At 50.5% G+C, this 17,448-nt stretch overlaps 1 protein-coding gene and 1 long non-coding RNA gene across 5 annotated transcripts in view; one reads left to right on the forward strand and one right to left on the reverse strand.

Moving 5' to 3' along the window:
• Positions 1-848: 848 nt before the first annotated feature.
• LOC118984326 (uncharacterized) lies at positions 849-9,905 on the forward strand. Its single transcript, XR_005065908.1, has 3 exons — positions 849-997; positions 8,646-8,681; positions 9,740-9,905. It is a non-coding gene; the product is annotated as an uncharacterized LOC118984326 (long non-coding RNA).
• Positions 2,759-17,448, reverse strand: part of GATA4 (GATA binding protein 4) — a 66,049-nt gene continuing 51,359 nt past the window's right edge. For 3 of the 4 annotated variants that reach the window (XM_037042178.1, XM_037042177.1, XM_037042179.1), the window contains exons 3-7: positions 11,496-11,665; positions 9,890-10,015; positions 6,155-6,242; positions 4,529-4,677; positions 2,759-3,540 (exon numbers count right to left, since the gene is read on the reverse strand). In XM_037042178.1, coding sequence (XP_036898073.1) covers positions 3,358-3,540; positions 4,529-4,677; positions 6,155-6,242; positions 9,890-10,015; positions 11,496-11,665 — 716 coding nt within the window. In that variant the 3' untranslated portion in view covers positions 2,759-3,357. The remainder of the gene's footprint in view (positions 3,541-4,528; positions 4,678-6,154; positions 6,243-9,889; positions 10,016-11,495; positions 11,666-17,448) is intronic. The other variant, XM_037042180.1, reaches the window with a different exon arrangement.

Genomic DNA, 17,448 nt, shown 5'->3' on the forward strand with positions numbered 1-17,448 from the left:
TGGGCCAGATGTAGGGAACAGCGGCACTGATCTCCCAGCAGGCTGTGGGTCAGAAACAGAAGCAAGTGTCCAGGGGCAGAGAGACCTGGAAGTTCCACTACTGCCCAGGCAACCACTTGAAGCTTTGAGTCTGGTCCCTGGCCATGGGATGATGGCATTTGTGTGTTCTAGCTTCGATCGGGGCAAGGTTGCAAACTGAAGAGTCCTGTGTCAGAAAATGATTAAAAACCCCAAACCAACCACCTCTACTCCAAAAGCAGCTTTCCAAATCGCTGTTTTTCATGCACTCAGTATCCCAGTCAGCATGTCAAGTTCTGGAGACTCAGGGGTGGGGGTTGGGTCATCTAAATAACCTACCACCCGGCTCCATTTGCTGAATATTCAGTCAACATAAACTTAATTTTCACTGCTGTCAATCCAAGCCAAACATAATCACTGCTAAACCTGCTACTACTCACCCCCTATTGGCATTCAAAAGTCAAATATTGAGGAGTAGCATTGTCCAACTGTTAGAATGATTTGGCCTGTGCTTCCAAAGGTTTTATCACAGCAGGAGGAGACTGTAAGGGAAGATGAGAAATTTCTTAATCCGGACACTGGCTGCTTAATCATGTTACTGGCTGCTTCGCTCACCATAGCAGGACAGTCATTTATTCTAATGATGCCAGGATTGCTAGCCCTCACTCACCCTCCGACCCCATCTCCTTCCCCCAGCCACTTCCCAACTGTCTGGGAACTGCATCCTTTAGAGTATGAAAATCGACCTCCTCTGAGGACACGGTGGACCTGGGAAAGCAACCAAGTCTGGTGAGCAAGGAGGATGACACAGACTGGCCTGTATGTCTGGGGCACAGCACAAGTTGTGACTATAGAAGGTCTTCTGGTATTGTATATCATTTCATTCTGGAAGCCATTCCTGCAGGGAAGGGGCCAGATGTTTTCCACAAGGACTTCCACATCAGAAAACATGTGCTTCCCACGGCCAACACAAATCCTGGTAGGTTTTATTTTGGGTTTTGAAGCTCTTGTGTTACCTCTCGTGGCTAGTGATCCTTCTGAATGGTCTCTAGGTTTAATAGGGTTGGCTCTTTCTTAGCAAATCTAAACACTTTCCACACTTTCCACCCCTTTCCACAAGTTCCAGAATTGGAGGGCAGCCTTAGGCAGGTAGCATTAGCGCCCCCAGTCCTCACCCCACTTTAAGATGCAGCAATTTTGTAGCCTAAGAAGATAGAGAAGTGCCCCTCCTCTCCCACTGGTGTGGAGTGTGACTTGCCCCTTGGGGGGTGGTTTGAATGAAGCCATAAAGGAGAAGCGGAAGGTGGAAGAACCCCCCCAGGGGACCCTCCAGCACACATCTTAACCCAGGTGGGCGGGAGACACCACTGCCCCTAAGCTTTGCCTCAGGTCCCACTCTGCTGTCCCTAAGGGGGGGGGGGGTCCTAGAAATGGCCTCAGGGGACTTTAGTAAACAAGTGATCCAACCCTCTCTTAGGAAACCAAAGCCTCAGTGGCAGGGCCAGGGTGAGGGTGGCTTTCACCAGTCACCGTCAGGGACAGAGGAATAGCTGGCCCACTGCTGACAACAAATGTAGAAAATGGTGTTCTGGGAGCAGACGTGCGAAGGGGCCTCCGTGGCTGCGATGGCCTGGCGAAGGGCAGCAGAAAACCTCCCAGGAAAGACATTTATGGTAGGAGACGGGAGAGAGGAGTACAGATAAATTTATTAGTTAAATACTGATTTTACAGCCATTTCACCTTAAGACAATGTTAACAGGTTCGTGGGTTAGGGAAGGTACAGGGCGGCAGCCGTTACGAAGGAAAGCCATGTAAATGATCATGACAACAGAATCTTGGCTTGGAGACACTCTCTGCTACAGCCTGTAGGACTTCTGGGTGGGGAGCTGGGCGTCTGGGCAGGGCGCAGTAGTGAGGCCACAGTCTGCAGCAGCCCTGGTGATGAGGGGGACACGGGAGGAGGAGCCCGCGAGCCCCAGTGTCCCGGCCACACGGAGGAACAGCCACGGAGACGGGAGAGGCCGGTTCTAGGCCAGTGGCGGAGAGTGCTCGGGGCCCACCTCGCTGTCTTCTCTTCTCATTCACAACCTTTCTTGCCATGAGTTTTGTTGTGTTTGTTTGCTTTGAGTTGGTGTTGCAAAATCCCTAGCTTTCCGCCTCCTGGTCAAGAGGTCTGTGCTGGAGAAAGGGCACTCTGCACCCTTTGCAGGGACTCGGCCTGCTGCCTGGCCTGGAAGCGCAGCTCCCGGGGGAAAGTGGCGTCAGCAATGATGCACGTAGGCGAGTCAGGATCCATGGGAAACCCTGCCCTCCGCCCCCAGAGAGTGGCCACCAGACAGTCTCTCCAGAAGGACGTCAAGTCTTGGATGCGTGTTAGTCACGCTTGCTTTAGCAGCAGAACTTTTTTGTTCTCACTCAGAAGAACCCCCTGTGTGTGATGGGGTGGAGGAAGGATTTGGGGGGGCAGGCTGGGGAGAGGGTGCTGCTCTTTGACTAAACTGCCACGCTCCTGTTTTGCTGAGGGAGAAACATGTTCAAGTTGAAGGCATAGAAGAATCACTTAGAGCAGTGAAAGGAATTTTTGTTTTCAGGGGCCTTGGGGTGAAGAAAAGGAGAGAAGGACTGAGGCCGTGAGCTGGGGAAAGAAATGTGGGGGAGGCCGAGCTGCGTTGCTGCGATTTTGCTGAAGCCCTGCTGCGCAGTGGACGAAGCAGCTTCTCCTCCATCGTCCCATGGAGCGCCCGGCGACATGGTTGCTACCCCTGGCGCCTCTGGAGTCAAGATGCAGTACTGAGGAAGGCGGGGGTGTGCTGAGCCTGGAGGGGAGTGTCGGGCAAGGGTAGCAGCTGCCCGGAGGAGCCTGTTGCCTCCAAAGGCACATCAGATGCCCTGGCCCAGGCCGGAGCGGGGGTCCCAGCACCCTGCCCCTCTGCCCACCCTCAGATCCCCAGTGCTGGGACACCAGAGGACAACCACCATTACAGGTCAATGATGGAACAGTAAAGAAAGACATCTCATCTCTTGTCAGAGGTGAAGTGGGCAGAAAATGAGGAGGAAGCCTCTGCCTCCACAGAAGGGACTCAAGTGTGCTCCTAGTGAAGGGCGGGTGTGTCCAGACCAGAGTCTGGGCCCTTCCCAGCCCCCCATCTTGAGAAGGCATCTGGTAAAAACCCAGCATCCGTTCCCCCTAACCAAATCGTCGACTTCAAGTGTCTTCCCAGGTGTTCTTCTGGAGTCATTCCGGGACAGAGCAGGCCGGCCGCTGGGAGCCCAGAGCCTCCTCTCCGCCGCTCCCCCAGTCCCAAGTCTGCAGGAATCTGAGGAGGGGGGGAGGTGACATTACGCAGTGATTATGTCCCCGTGACTGTCAGCCAAGGCCAGGCTGTTCCAAGGGTCCTGCTTGGAGCTGGCCTGCGGTGACTGGCTGACAGAAGATGTGTAGCCTTGTGGGGAGAGCTTCAGGGCCGAGAGGACCGGGTGGATGGAGGGCCCATGGCCAGACATTGCACTGACCGAGAATGTCTGCAAGCAAAAAAGTGCAAGATGAGGTCAATGGGATCACTTCTGGGGGCTCAGGAGGGGAGGTCTGGGCTGAAGAGGGGGAGCCTCATCATGTAGATGCCCCCAGGGAGTCTCCCACCCCTAGGAGAGGGATCAGAGGAGCGGGCCAAAGGAGAAGGGCAAGACGATGGACCCAGCACCACTTCGGTTCTCTCTGCCCCTGTGCTATGGGAGGCAAAGGGCCTGCGTGAGTCATCAGCTGCTTCTGAGCAACCGGCCCTGTGGGTTGGTGGTTGTTCGGGCTTCTCTGAAGGCTCCGACAGTTACATGAGACATCTGCTACAGCCTCGTCACCACCAGACCTCCACTTTCAAGCAGCAGCTGTCCTCCCAGCCAGAAGCAGCTCCCGGCTCTTCTGGTTCTGCAGACCCAGCTGCCCTGTACCCTGACAGTACAGAGCTGGTTAGGACACAGCCTCCCCCAAGGACGGGTGGGGAAGAAATCAGAGTTGTGGGAGACTGTGACCAGGAACATCCGGTCTCCAAGGAGGGGAGCCACAGAGGGAAGGGGGTGGAGGAGCGGGAATGCCACTGTATCTGAAAGAAGAGACTGGGGGGACTGCCAGTCCATCTGGGCACACAAGAAAGTTGGACCTGCCGCTCACCCTCATTGAAGTGACACCCTGCCTGTGACCTCCTCACCAGCCCTGACCCACACACCTTGCCCCATGCCAGGAGGATCCTTCTCCTCCCCTTTCTCCTATTAAAAGGTATCTATCCCTCAAGGCTGGGGTCAAACCACCCCTCCCTTAGGAGACAGAGGAGCTGCCAAACATCTGTCTCATAGTTGTATGTCCAAATCATCGTAGCTGGACAGGGTGTGCTGAACTAGACCCTCTGGCAGGCAGCTCCCTCGGCCACGTGCTCCAGGTGCCAGTGCTGGCCTGGCCACCTGGTACCCTGGAGCCCGCTTCCCCAGGGCAGGCCTGCTGCCCTGTGCAGGGGCGCACCTGGGACATGGAGCTGCTGTGGCCGTAGTGGGACGCCAGCCCGGGCTCCGTCTTGATGGGGCGCATCTCCTCGCTGCTGCTGGTGGTCGCCGTGCTGGAGTTGCTGGACACGCTGCTGGTGGGAGGGAGGCTCTCACTGCCGGAGGGACCTGGAATGAGGCAGAGTCAGGACTCCCAGACCAGGGCCAGGGATAAGTGGGTGGCCGGATGGCCCGATGGCTGTCCTTAGAGGCAGCCAGGGCAGGTCTCTGCTGATGGCTCATTTACATTTGCTGGGCAGAGAAGCAGGAGTCCTTCATCACTGGAGAGCAGTGGTTCCCAAAATGAGATTTTCCAGGGAACTTTTTTGAAATGACAGGGTCGTCACCCCTTCTCCCAACTCCTTTGAGGCCAGGTGTTTCAGGATTCTAATTTTTTTCTTTAATTTTAAAAAGGGTGTACATTGTACATCACAGAATCCCTCTGGTGGGTCTGGAACAACACCGTATTTAAATACATCAATAATTATACAGCAAAATGGGAATATTCACAGGCAGGGAATATTCACAGACTACAAGCAGCCACGTCTGTTCAGGTTAGGTGTTGCTCCCTGGATTTTGGCTTTCAGACAGGGCTTCCACACCTGGGCCGATGCCTGCGCTCCCTGTGACGGCGTGTAAGGAGATGCAGTTACAGGACGGGTGGGGGGTTGGGGGGGTACTGACAAAGAACGCGGGGACAGGAGGAAGGAGGCAGACCACTGGTGTGAGACACGGAAAGGACCGATAAGGTGTGACTGCCAGAGGGGTCAGCCCTCGCCGCATCTGGAAAGAACAACTTGGGCCGTGTCCTCAGCGGTGGAAAGGGACCATGCATCTGACTCTGTCGTGCATCAGATTAGATGATGCATCGGCCGATTTAGTTCCTCCTATGACTATGGCATTTTTCAGAGACACCTTTAATTTGGCAGCAGTACTGAGTCGGAAGTGCTCTTGAGAGAGAACATAAGCCAACCTCAGGCTTAACCTGGAAACTGAGAGGGCAGTATGTCATCGCCCACAGTGTATGGGCCCTGCGGGGTGAAAGTGCAGGTTACCGTTCTTGATCTGCCTACCCAGCCACAGCCGTCTGACTCTGGTTGAGTCCCTGCCCTCTCTGAGCCTCAGTTTGCTAATCTGGAAAATGGGGATAATAAATGGGGTCTTATGGGGGTCTTTAAGAATCAATGGGGGGTATCTGTAAAAAAACCTTCTACAGCACAGAGTACTACATGATGTTAATCGTACACCGGCTTACCAATTAGCCTACTGTGAATGGGACTAAGGGGCCCTGTCCTCCTGGATCCTGAAGGTGGAGGGACCAGGTAACATTCCTCTTTCTTTCGGGCCCCCAACCATCCAGCTGGCCCACCGTAGCCTCTGCACCTGGCAGTGATCTGGCCACCACTTGACTTGAGCCTGCTTGAAAGGCTCTGAAAATGCTCCGTACTGATGTTGCTTTTGTTCTGGGTTATTCATTTCGTCCTGAAAAGCTGGGATGGACGATGCCACCATCATGCCTTGGCAGCCGGCTCACTAAGAACACATTCTCACACACTCCAAGGGCTACAGACATGTTCGTACAACTACACGCAGCTCTCTTCCTCACCTGCTGGTGTCTTAGATTTATTAAGGTTCTTGGGCTTCCGTTTTCTGGTCTGGATCCCCTCTTTCCGCATGGCAAGAGGCCTGGGAACCTAGGGGATTACAAGTCAACACATCAGGGTTTTCCATTTGAACAAGATCAGCTACAGTATTTACACACACACACAGAGTATAGGAAGACAACATCTACGCAATTCCCTTATAATCCTTGGGGCTGAGACTAAATCAGCCCCTGGAACTCCTCCTGAGAAAGAAATCAATTCTGTTTTTTACAATGTATTGAGCACCTTTATTACATGCTGTGTGTTATACTAGACCCTGAAATAAGAGGCTGAAGGATGAAGACCCCTCCCTCCAGAGACTGACATTTTAGTAGGAATGACAGGCAAATAGAAAATAATCCGACTCAGGTGATGTGGGGGAACTCCGTTCTGGGGTGGGGAGGAGGGGAAGGGGCACACGAGCACATCAAGGAAGGCTTCTCTGAAGAGGTGCTGTCTGAGCTGCAGGAGGGTATGGAGTAGACAGCGGCAGGGATTTCAGGCAGCGGAAACAGTGTCTGCCAAAACCTTTCATTTGTCAGCCACACCAGGATGCTGTGAGAGTGAAAGGTGGTGTCCGTCTTAATAATTATGCCAAGAAAGTAGGCACACACAGGGACAGGATGTACAGTCCAGGGAGTCAGGATGTACAGCCACTCTCCTTAGGGCAGCTCTTCACTGCCTTGTATCTGACAGGAGCAAACAGTGGTGTTTCCATAGCAGCAGCAAGAGATTATGCTGCAGAGACCGACCTATGGCCCCGTGCTGAGAGAAACTATCCGTGGACAATACTTTTATCCCATCTGACGTCTCATAAACAAGCAGTGACTGTCAGGCATCCTGCCCTTGAGCCATTCACAGAGGCCTACACAAGTATCTGGGAGCAAGCCTGCATCTTTCTAATATCATAAAATATTGTGCCTTCCCCATGTCTGGTTTCTTTTAGCCCCTGGTCTATGCTTGTGTCCCATATGGGGCTAACAAGCACTGAAAGAAAAGCAATCACCACTAAAGAGACATCAACAGGGAATGGTTAAGAGGGAAGTGCACCAGTGTGCATGTACTTGAACTGGCCTTCTAGTCACTTCTAGTTAACTGAGAGTCAGATGAGAGCGCATTCCCACCTTTGGGGAAAGTGTACTCAGACCCTCTCAAAGCCCACCCTGATGTCAGAAGACTCTTGCCCTCCGCTTTGTCCCCACCCACTAAGTATCTTTTAAAAAGTTGTGGTAGAGTACACAGATCATCAAATCTACCACCTTAGCCGTTTTTAAGTGTACAGTTCAGTAGTGTTAGGTGCAGGCGCACTGCTGTGCGGCCATCCCCTCCATCCATCTCTGGAGCACCTTCCATCCTGCAAAACTGACACTCTGTACCTACTCCATAACTCCCCGTGCCCTCTACCCCAGCCCCTGGCAACTACCATTCTACTTTGTGTCTCTGAATTGGACCACTCTTGGTACCTCACGTAAGGGGAATCATGTAGTGTTTGTCCTTTCGTGACTGGCTTCTTTCACTTGGCCCGATGACTTCCAGGCTCATCCATGTGGTAGCAGGTGTCAGAATTTCCTTCCTTTTAAAGGCTGAACAACATTCTATGGTGTGTGCACATTGTGTTTATCCACCCACCCATCACTGGACATACGGTTGCTTCCACCTTTGGGCTACTGTGAATAACACCTGTTTGAGACCCCGCTTTCGGTTCTTTTTGGCTATATACCCAGAAGTGGGCTAGCTGGGTCAGATGGTAGTTCTACTTTTACTTTTTTTGAGGACATGATCTTTTTAATACCTGTATAATGTTCTTCCCTCATTTGTTTTTTTTTTTTTAAAACACTCCCCCAATGAAAAACAATAGTTTCTTTAACTATTTTCCTCTTGGAGGCTTTTTCTCCATTTTCACTGTTACAGTGATTTGACAAATGTGAACAAACAAGTGTATTTTCTTATGAATGTTCATAACTCTGTTTTAGCCATCTTTTGCTCATTATAACATGAAAGCATGCATGAGATTAGGTTAATAATGACCCCTCCCACCTTACTACCATCAGTCCTGGCCCCATGAGGCAATCAGACTAATAGCCTATATTCCTTACATTTAAAAAATTTTGTGACCGTGTGTACACATGTACATATCTACACATGTGTGTATCCATGCATCCACCCATCCTTCCATCTGTATCTGTGTGTGTGTTTACTGTACCCTCACCTCCACAGTATGTGATCATACTACAAATATATTTTTTTTGCAATGTGTCTTTTCATTAGTGCAGGTCAAGATACATGACCCAAACTTATTCCCTTTTATTTCTATGCACCATTCTACATTGTAAGGTGTGCCATAATTTATCAGCCATTCCTTCATGAGGCTTGAAGGTTGCTTCTAGTTTTTGCCAGCACAAACACTGCAGCAACACATCATTATATACTGATGATTCTTTTATTGTTTTATAGGCTAATTTCCTAAAAGTAGAGCCGCTACATCAAAAGGTATGTGTGTTTTTGACCTTAGTAAGTGCTGCTAATTTCCCAAAAGAATATTTACGGTAATTCACATAGAAATCAATAATAGACACCATGAAAGTGTCCGCTTTCCCAAAGCCATGCCTCAGCTACAGCTTATCACACATTTTAATTTTTGCCAAACATATGGGCAAGACAGAGAATCTCAAAGTGGTTTTAATGCACATTTCCCTGATTTTCGGGGATGCCCAGTCTCCCTACACATGTTCAGGGACCACCTGAGCCTCTTCTGTGAGTTGTCTGTGCATTGGTTCTCACTTCGCACACACACTAATATGAAATGTTCTGCAATCGAATATACCTGACTTTTATCTTACAGCTTAAGAATTTTGAAAACTTGCCTAATGAGTTCTCACCCACAAGGTTATTTAAACATTATCCCCTATATTTTCCTCTGGCCTTTTATTGTCTCTATTTAAAGATGTTTCACATTTTGTAGCTATAATTCACCCAAGTTTGTTTTTGTTTTTGCTTTTGGTAAGAGGTGGAGGTCAAGCTTGGCGTTTGTTTTCTGGATTTGGTCAATATAATGATGCCTTAGCTGTCCTTTCTCCATTGAACTGTTGCCTTTGTCCTATATCACACTACCATATAAGTGATCAGTCCTGAGTCTCCGCGTTTGTAAAACTGGAATTAGATTTACACAGTGTTAAAGATGAACGACCAGCGGTGTTTCTGCTCTGCTATGGAAGTCTGTGCCCTGCCCTGCAATTTCACCTTAGTAACCTTTCCCCCAAGGGATGGTATTAGGAGGTGGGGCCTTGGGAAGATGATGAGGTCATGAGGGTGGAGCCCTCAGGAATGGGATTAAGCCCACACAAAAGAGACTCCAGAGAGTCCCCTCATCCCTGCACCAGTGAGCATGTGAGGAAAAGTCTTTGACCTGGAAGGGGACCCTCCCTCGACCTCCAACTTCCAGCCTCCAGACAGTGGGAAGTGCTTTTCTCTTTAGAAGTCACCCAGTCTGTGGGGTTCTGCTGAGCTGCCTGAATAGACTAATACAGTCTGTGCGGTCCCGCCCACAGCTAAGCATCATTTTCCTTCCGAAGAAGAAAAAAAACGAAGTTACAGTCTCAAAGGAGGGTCCTTCAGACAAGTGAGAACTGAGTGACAGCTCTGAAAGACGTGGAAGCTGGTCACAGTGCCTGTCCTGCATCGGGGCAGGGACTACTTACTCCATGGAGCTTCATGTACAAGCCGCAGGCATTGCACACCGGCTCACCCTCCGCGTTGCGGCGCCACAGCGTGGTGGTGGTGGTCTGGCAGTTGGCGCAGGACAGGCCCACCCGGCGGGAAGCGGACTGCAACACAGGAGACAGACCCTTCAAGTCCCAGGTAAAGGCAGACGCTGCTGCTCCTATCTCAGGGGGAGTGCTGCGGAGCTGGGCCCAGCCTACGTGGGTGGTGGGAGCAGGCCGTAAGAATCCTGTGGCAGCATCCCGGACCAGCAGTAGCTCCAGGGCCTCCCTTTACCCGAGCCAGTCCTGGGGTGGGGGCGGGGGCAGGGGCGGGGGGAACCTGCTGTGGGAGAAGAAGAGTGAACCCTAACTGTGGTTTTAACGGCGTTATTAGTCATTCGATGTCAGATGGAAACCACAGTGGACACTGGGCACTGTAGGCAGAAAAGCTTCTCCCCAAAGTAGAATTAATGTGGTTTCCAGGTGGCAGGGACAGGTGGTGGGTGAGGATTGGGTGGCTCCCAGTGTCATCAGAGACTGGCTGGGCCGTGGGACCTCAGGAAAGGAAAACATCAGCATTTATGGCCTCAGTTCTTCCCTCCCTGATCCACACGAAAGCCAGTCAAATTAGTAGTAAAAAATCAACTTGTAGGAAGAAAAGACCACGGAACCAAGAACCAAACGACTCAGTTCCAGACGCTTCCTCAGCCATGGGGCCCAGTACACGCTGTTTAACCTCCCTGAGTTTGGGGTCGGTCAACTGAAAACAGGGTAAGTAACAATATGTAAAGGAGAGGTGACCTTCCTCGTGGGGTTGGTGGGAATCCAGGGGCCATACAAGACAAGGCTGGACTGGAAACTAGGAAGTCTGGGCTCACTCACATGTCACCTCAGGCCATTAGCTTTTCTGAACCTCACTTGTCACTTCTGCATAATTAAGGGCTTGAATGAGATGTTCTTGTGAAGATTAATAAACAGAAACCTCATTTAAAATGAAGTTGGGAGTGCCTGTAGGGGGAGCTCTCGTGCAGTACCGCTCATCGGTGACCGCACACAAGGAGAGACGCCAGTTCGGTGTCCAACAGGAAGGTGTGTTTCTGCTCTGCCATCCCAGCAGGTGGAAGGAGGGTCTTTCCCCCTCCCCCCACCGCAAGACTGTGTCATCTCAGCCCATGAAAAACCATGACACGGTGGACTCTTTACAACAGCCCCTCTGAACCCCCGATTTCCTCTATGAAAGAACGCTCCTCTCCTTCGTCATCTGGACCTATCAGGGTTCACCCTGAGACCACAAATCGTTGTTGTTCCAGAATACACCCATTTTGTTGGAGGAATATCTGGCTATCTGTTCAAGGTCAGCAGTCTGGAACCAACTGGTAGCTCAAGCTAACTCTAAAGGCATAAGAAATTACTATCTAGCCTACACCCACCCACCCAACCCCTCAAACCACGCCTTCTTTTAAAGACGACTCAAAATCCAGAATTCGAAACCAGGACACTTCCCACCGAGGTAGGAGCGTTGGAGCCAAGTGCTGAGAGGAGAGATGTGCGCCCCCCCCCCCCCCAAGGCCGCTGCGATTCTGTGGTCCGGGCGCTTGCTTACCAGCCGGCGCTGCGGCTTGATGAGGGGCCGGTTGATGCCGTTCATCTTGTGGTAAAGGCCACAGGCGTTGCACAGGTAGTGTCCTGTCCCGTCCCGCCTCCAGAGAGGGGTAGACATGGCCCCACAGTTGACACACTCTCTGCCTTCCGAGAAGTCATCGAACATATCTACTGGGTGGGAAAGAATACAGAGGATTAATTCTTCCTTTATGCCCATTAGCCTCATGTCAGAAAACTCTAGAGACCAAAGGAGTAAGGCCCTTTCCTTGAGAGGAGTGAAGGATGGGTCACCTTGGGACCTCACTGGCCTGGGAAGTGGACATTTTACCCTCGGACAGCCCGGCCACCGCAGGCAGGGCTCTCCCCCGTCAGGAGAGAGGAAGGGGGCCTGCAGGGACCCTGGAGGCCTGACTTTAGGTCCTCATCTCTCTCCTTCGGGCCCTTTAACCCCAAGGTTCTCTCCTACCACTGAGCTCCACTCTCTTTTTTCCTTTCAAAATTAAGATTCCCTTTTCCCTCTGAATAAAAATAGTAAGTGTTTACTTCAGGAAAATTAGAAGACAGTGGAACGTGTAGAAAAAATATAAGCCATATGTAATCCTGTAACTTGAAGATCAGCAGTGATGTTAGCATTTTGTTCTATTATATCTTTGTAATACCATATATATATATATGTATATATATATATATTGACACATATTTTTGACTGGTTGAGGTCAGGCTCTAATTTTGAGCCTGTCTGTTGAGTTAATACCAAAGCCCTCCTCCACACTAGAAATTCTTCATAAGCTCATTTTAAATGCAGTGTAATATCCCATCCCAGAAATGTACCACCTTTAACCTTTGTCATTGACCTTTTTCTTCATTGTTACCCAGTTTCTGATTTCCGCTTTGGAAACACTGCTCATTTTGTACACAAATCTTAGCATCTCTGGTTATGAGGATACTCCCCTAGATGTAGAATTAATGAACTGAAAGGGACTACATATTTTTTAAAGTTTTTGAAATTTTGGAACTGCCCTGCCGGAAAAGTCTGTATTTCGTTTTTCTCATTTCAGTGTGCCCACACGATGTGCTGTGTGACCGCCTGACTTGGGTCTGCTCACTGGTACATACAACACAGACGCCGTTACAACAGCGGTGGCAGAGGCAAACACACTTCCACGGCAAGTCCCCATCATTTGCCGCCCACTCACTGCCCTCCCCCACCCATTACCTCTACCTCCCATGCCTGTAGAATCTCACAGTTGATAAATTCCACTCCTGCCCATTTTAGTTGCCCAGGTGAAATCGGCTGGGCCATTTCTGTTCCCCCCCTACAGCCTGGTCCCAAACTTCCAGAAGTCTCTCTGACTCCATGGGTATCTACTGCTTCTTGTTTTGAAGAATGTTTATATCTTTTCCAAATTTTCTGACCCTAAATAGAGCCACTGGTGGCTGACCCTATCTGACCCTATACCCGCCCTGGTGTCCAGATTGCTCCTGCCCTACTACCAGAAGTGAGAGTGGGTTCTCCTCTAGTAGAGGGGAGATATTTGGAGGAGAGGGTTTTCAAGAGCTCTCCCTCCACCAGGGCCCAGCCCTGGGGTTTAAGGTTGCACCTTCTGCTATTTCTGTGACCCACATACCTGCTCTAAGGATACAGTGGGCTGAAGCAGAGGATGGTGGGGGGCCCTCCCCTCAACTCTGGGTACACAAACAGTCATTTGCACCTGCAAACAAGTAGCTGTGTATCTACTCAGAGTCAACAATGTGCAGGTGTGAGGGGCTGTTTGCTCAGGCCACGGAGCTGAACACACACTGGTCACAGGGAGGCTATTTTTGCACCTGGGTCACACTGAGAACCCTCCAGCAAGGTCACCTGCCTGCACAGTGGCCTGGGAAGAGGCCACTCCTGTGCACAGCTTGCTTCCCTAAGCCTGGGCCTGGTGGGGGCGGGGCAGTGTTGTGGACTGAGCAACAACCTGCCACGGTGCTCAACACCAATGTGGCCATCTCCACCTTCACTTCCAGGCCAGCTTGGACAGCCCTGCTGGAGCTGGTTAGCCCTGCTCCCTCAGCACAGGCCTTCACTGAGGGAACTGAACAGGCCAGGAGAGTTCACAGAAGGACCTTAGCCCCAGGAGGGGCCTTTGCAAGGTCATTATTTTGTTGAGTGTTTGCAGTAAACGCTAGATGGCACTGCAGCCTCAACATTGAACCAAGACATGATGAGCCTGGTAGAAAACCAGGGCTGTGAATGGAGAACGTTTTTTTTAGTCCTGACAACCTAAAGCATTCCCTCTTATTCTGGTTTTTTTTTTAATTATGAAAAAATTCAAACATATTAAAAACTGGCTGGAATATAAAAATAAATTCTTATTTAACATCATTCAGCTTTGCAACAATTTGTGCCCAATCCATACCTCCACTCACTCTTCCCTCCCCTCCCATTCTACCACTTCATTCACGAATATTTCAGTGTGTAGTCCCCACAGGTGAAGATTATCTTCTCCTTCTAAAGATAAGCAGTCTGGCTTCTTTCCTGTGTTCCAGTTTATCTAAAGAAGGTTCCAGAGACAAAAATCTCATAATCCATTCCTCTTTTTATGTCTTCACACTAATTGTTTTGTTTGTAGGGACAGGATCTCACTGAAGAAGCCGCCCAGGCAGTCCTAGGCCTCTCTGCTGGTGACTGGCCTTGTGCTGCTTTGAGAAGCCAACACAAAGGTTTGCCTTAGAAACTCCTCCACACTGGCCTCACCGAATGGGTGACACAGTCAAGCAACTTTTTTAGTGGCCAGGGAAAAGCGTGTTTGTCACTGACCAACATTTACTGAGCATCTGTGACTTAAGCACTCCGACGGATGTCACCGGAGCTAGGAGAGGGTTTTACTCTCAAAATGCTAATGACTTGGGCAAGTGGAGCCAGAATGTCGATAATGAGTAACAGTGTTACTCACTCCTTTTCAGAACACACCTTAACCAAGTTGGGGGTTTGAGTGGCAGAAACTTCTTGTCTTGGGTAGAAAGTGCAGAAGTCCAACCCAGATTGAAAGGTCAGGTGTTACACCGCCGCCAAAGAGAAGAAGTGACCAGAGGGTCAAGGCCACGCTTCCTACAAGTGCCCCATCAGATATACCGTGGCTTCCCCACAACCCACTGCGCCTTCAGATCGGCACCCGTTTCCACAGTTGGCACCAGCAAATTGCCCTCCTGCCTACTCAATGAACTGTCACAGAGTTTTAAACGATTATTATAAAGACAATGTAACAACGGAGGAAAATGCTTACCCAACATGTTCAATGAAAACTTCAGTGTATGCAATGTCATGTAAGGAATTTTTGTTAGGCTAGGTCGACCGTGTGGACTTTTCTTTGCAAACATAAAACAAAAACCAAAACACCATTCTCTAATGGCATCATGGCCTATTTTAAAAACCCGATTAAAACAATAAAAATGAAGCAAATTTTTGTTCGTTTCAAGAAACTCCTAGTCCACTATGGAGGAAGGAATTGTTTTACTCTCTTACACTTGAAACATATTCACCCCCACCCCAGAATGAAGAAAGAGGGGGAAGAAATTCAAACCCTGCTGCTTAGCACTCACTCTGGGAAAAACAGGAGGTGACAGGCTGTGAGTCCCAAACCAGCACTACTATCTGGAGGTGTGTATCTTGGTAACAATTACCTCTTATTCCTTCATGAGAAGTGCATAGGGCGGAATTTCCTGAGGGCGGTGGGCAGCAGTCTGAACCCAATCTAACCCTGATACCTAATGCAGAAGGGCACAGCCGAGGCCTGGACTTATGAAAGCCCCACCTACCTGGTGCTGGGCACCAAGGGAATTGGCCCAACCACTTAGAAGTCAGTGGGAAGCCAGCTCTAGGAAGGGGGTCAGCACTACCCCACATCCAAAGGAAAGACTTGTAATAATAGTTGTGAAGTACTTGGCAAATAAGAGGAAAAACTCACAACAATGGCTGTAAAGTGCTTTGCAAACACCAAATGAGATAACAATGATGGATTATTGTTGGGGTTGGAGGGGTGGGGAGGGCGTGGGGAAGACCAGACACAAACTTTGGTGTGCTGGTTAGGGGATGAGAGCGGGATGGATAAAAGAGCTGGGAGATTTGGGGATCTGACCTTTTCTCACACCACTGGGGCCAGCTCGGAACTGCAATACCTGCCCCACTCAGACGTGGCCCAGTGCGAGACTGCAGGCAGGAGAGAATGGGCAGGAAGTTTGGCAGGACACACTGATGAGGTCTCAGAGCGGCTGCTCGTGGGGAAACAGTGATTAATGATCATTTTAGCATCCCAAAGCACAAGGTGAATTGAGCCCTAACCCCAAGAGTGGGAATCTAACTCCCTCACTTCCATCCATGCCCCACTAAAAATAATTTTCACTTCAAAGAGGGAAACAAACTCAACCCGATTTCTTAGGCATCCGAATTTAGAGTGGGTCTTCCTAGGAACCAAGGCAGACCACTCCCACCCAAGTGCCTGAAAGAAAAATGGGGCCTTGGAGGTGGAAGGATCCCACCCCGGACTTCCCCACAGAGAACTGACGCAATCAAAGGCAAGGACTCCGACCTCTCCCCTGACCTGCTCCATCCATCTTGGGGAACCACCCACAGGGAGGGGTGAGCCAGTTGGAGCTGGGAGAAGGGTGAAGAGGAAGAAGGGGAAAGTAGGCAGAAGAAGGGAGAGAAATCGGAGGCCAGGGTCATGGCTGGCAACACCAGCTAGGCATTGCCCAGAGGCTGGGTTTATCTCCCGACTGCTGGAGAGAAAGCTCAGGCTAAGGATGCTGGGTCAGTGCCATAGAGCCTGGGGTCTGCTCTGCAGCAGAGGTGCTCTCAGGCCTTCCCTCTTTTGAGAGGCATTTTGCTGGGGAAAGCTGGGGCCTGGTGGTAGAGAGACCCTCCTCTCCTTCATGCTAAGATGCTGAGCATGTCTGGTCCTTGGCCGTCCACTGTTGAGTGGAGGGGGGCACTGAGGCCCAAACACTGTCTGTGCATCTGCTCTACTTGGCACTGTATGGAAAAGCTCTGGACATGATGTATATTGGACAAAACTGGGGCAGAATCCCTACCCAGAGTTGTTTTGGTTTAGCTGGGAATCCACAACTCAAAACAAATAATTATGTTCAATGTGACAAACTGCAATGGGCCTGGGCTGGATTGCTGGTTCCTACCCCACGGGCACATCTTCAGCTGTCCCAGGTCACTGTGCAGTCCACTTGGGGAGGCCAGGCACAAACACGGTGGAAACTACCCATGCCCAGGGCTGCCATTCAGTGCCACAAAACAGAGGCCACAGAGGATCTGAGGCCTGGGCAGTGGGAGGGGAGGGACCTGCCAGAGACCTCCCCAGGAGCTGAAGGGGCTTCAGGAACAAAGTCTTTAGCCCCACCCGTATGTCCCTTGCTGAACTCCAGCCCCGAGTCCCATCCAAAGTTCACCAGAGATTGTGCTTGGATTTCCTGACAGGCCCAGATCTGTCCCCGGGGCTGGCGCCTGGGTCTGGGGCACGAGGAGCAAACAAATGCTGAGGTTTTTCTGGCAGCTCCTGAGCCTTCGGTCTTCTGGGCTTTGTCAGGCTTGGCCTGTGACAGGAGGCTGCCAAGGGGAGGGCAGACCCAGCTCAAGCAGCGACCAGGCAGGCGGGGATTAGAGCGCCTATTTTGGAAGCTCCTGCAGCCACTAAACACGAGTGGTTTTGCCTGGCTGGGCCAGGGTTGCCCTGGGCAGTTTGGGGTCTCTGCGTGCTAAAGAGCAAAATGCTGGTGGTTCACAGAAATTATCCAGTGCAGTTCTGACTGTGATTTCATGAGACACAGAACATGCTCAGAATTTTATAAACAAGGACACTGAGCATAGCCTATATGAAATATTTACCACACTATACTTCGTAATGGCCACTGAATAATAGGACAGACCTCAGACTTTTCTCCAGGTGAGTGTCGTAATT

This window comes from Sturnira hondurensis, unplaced genomic scaffold (genome assembly GCF_014824575.4).
Source record: "Sturnira hondurensis isolate 20B ecotype Veracruz unplaced genomic scaffold, ASM1482457v3 Scaffold0003693, whole genome shotgun sequence".
NCBI classification, from domain to species: Eukaryota; Metazoa; Chordata; class Mammalia; order Chiroptera; family Phyllostomidae; genus Sturnira; species Sturnira hondurensis.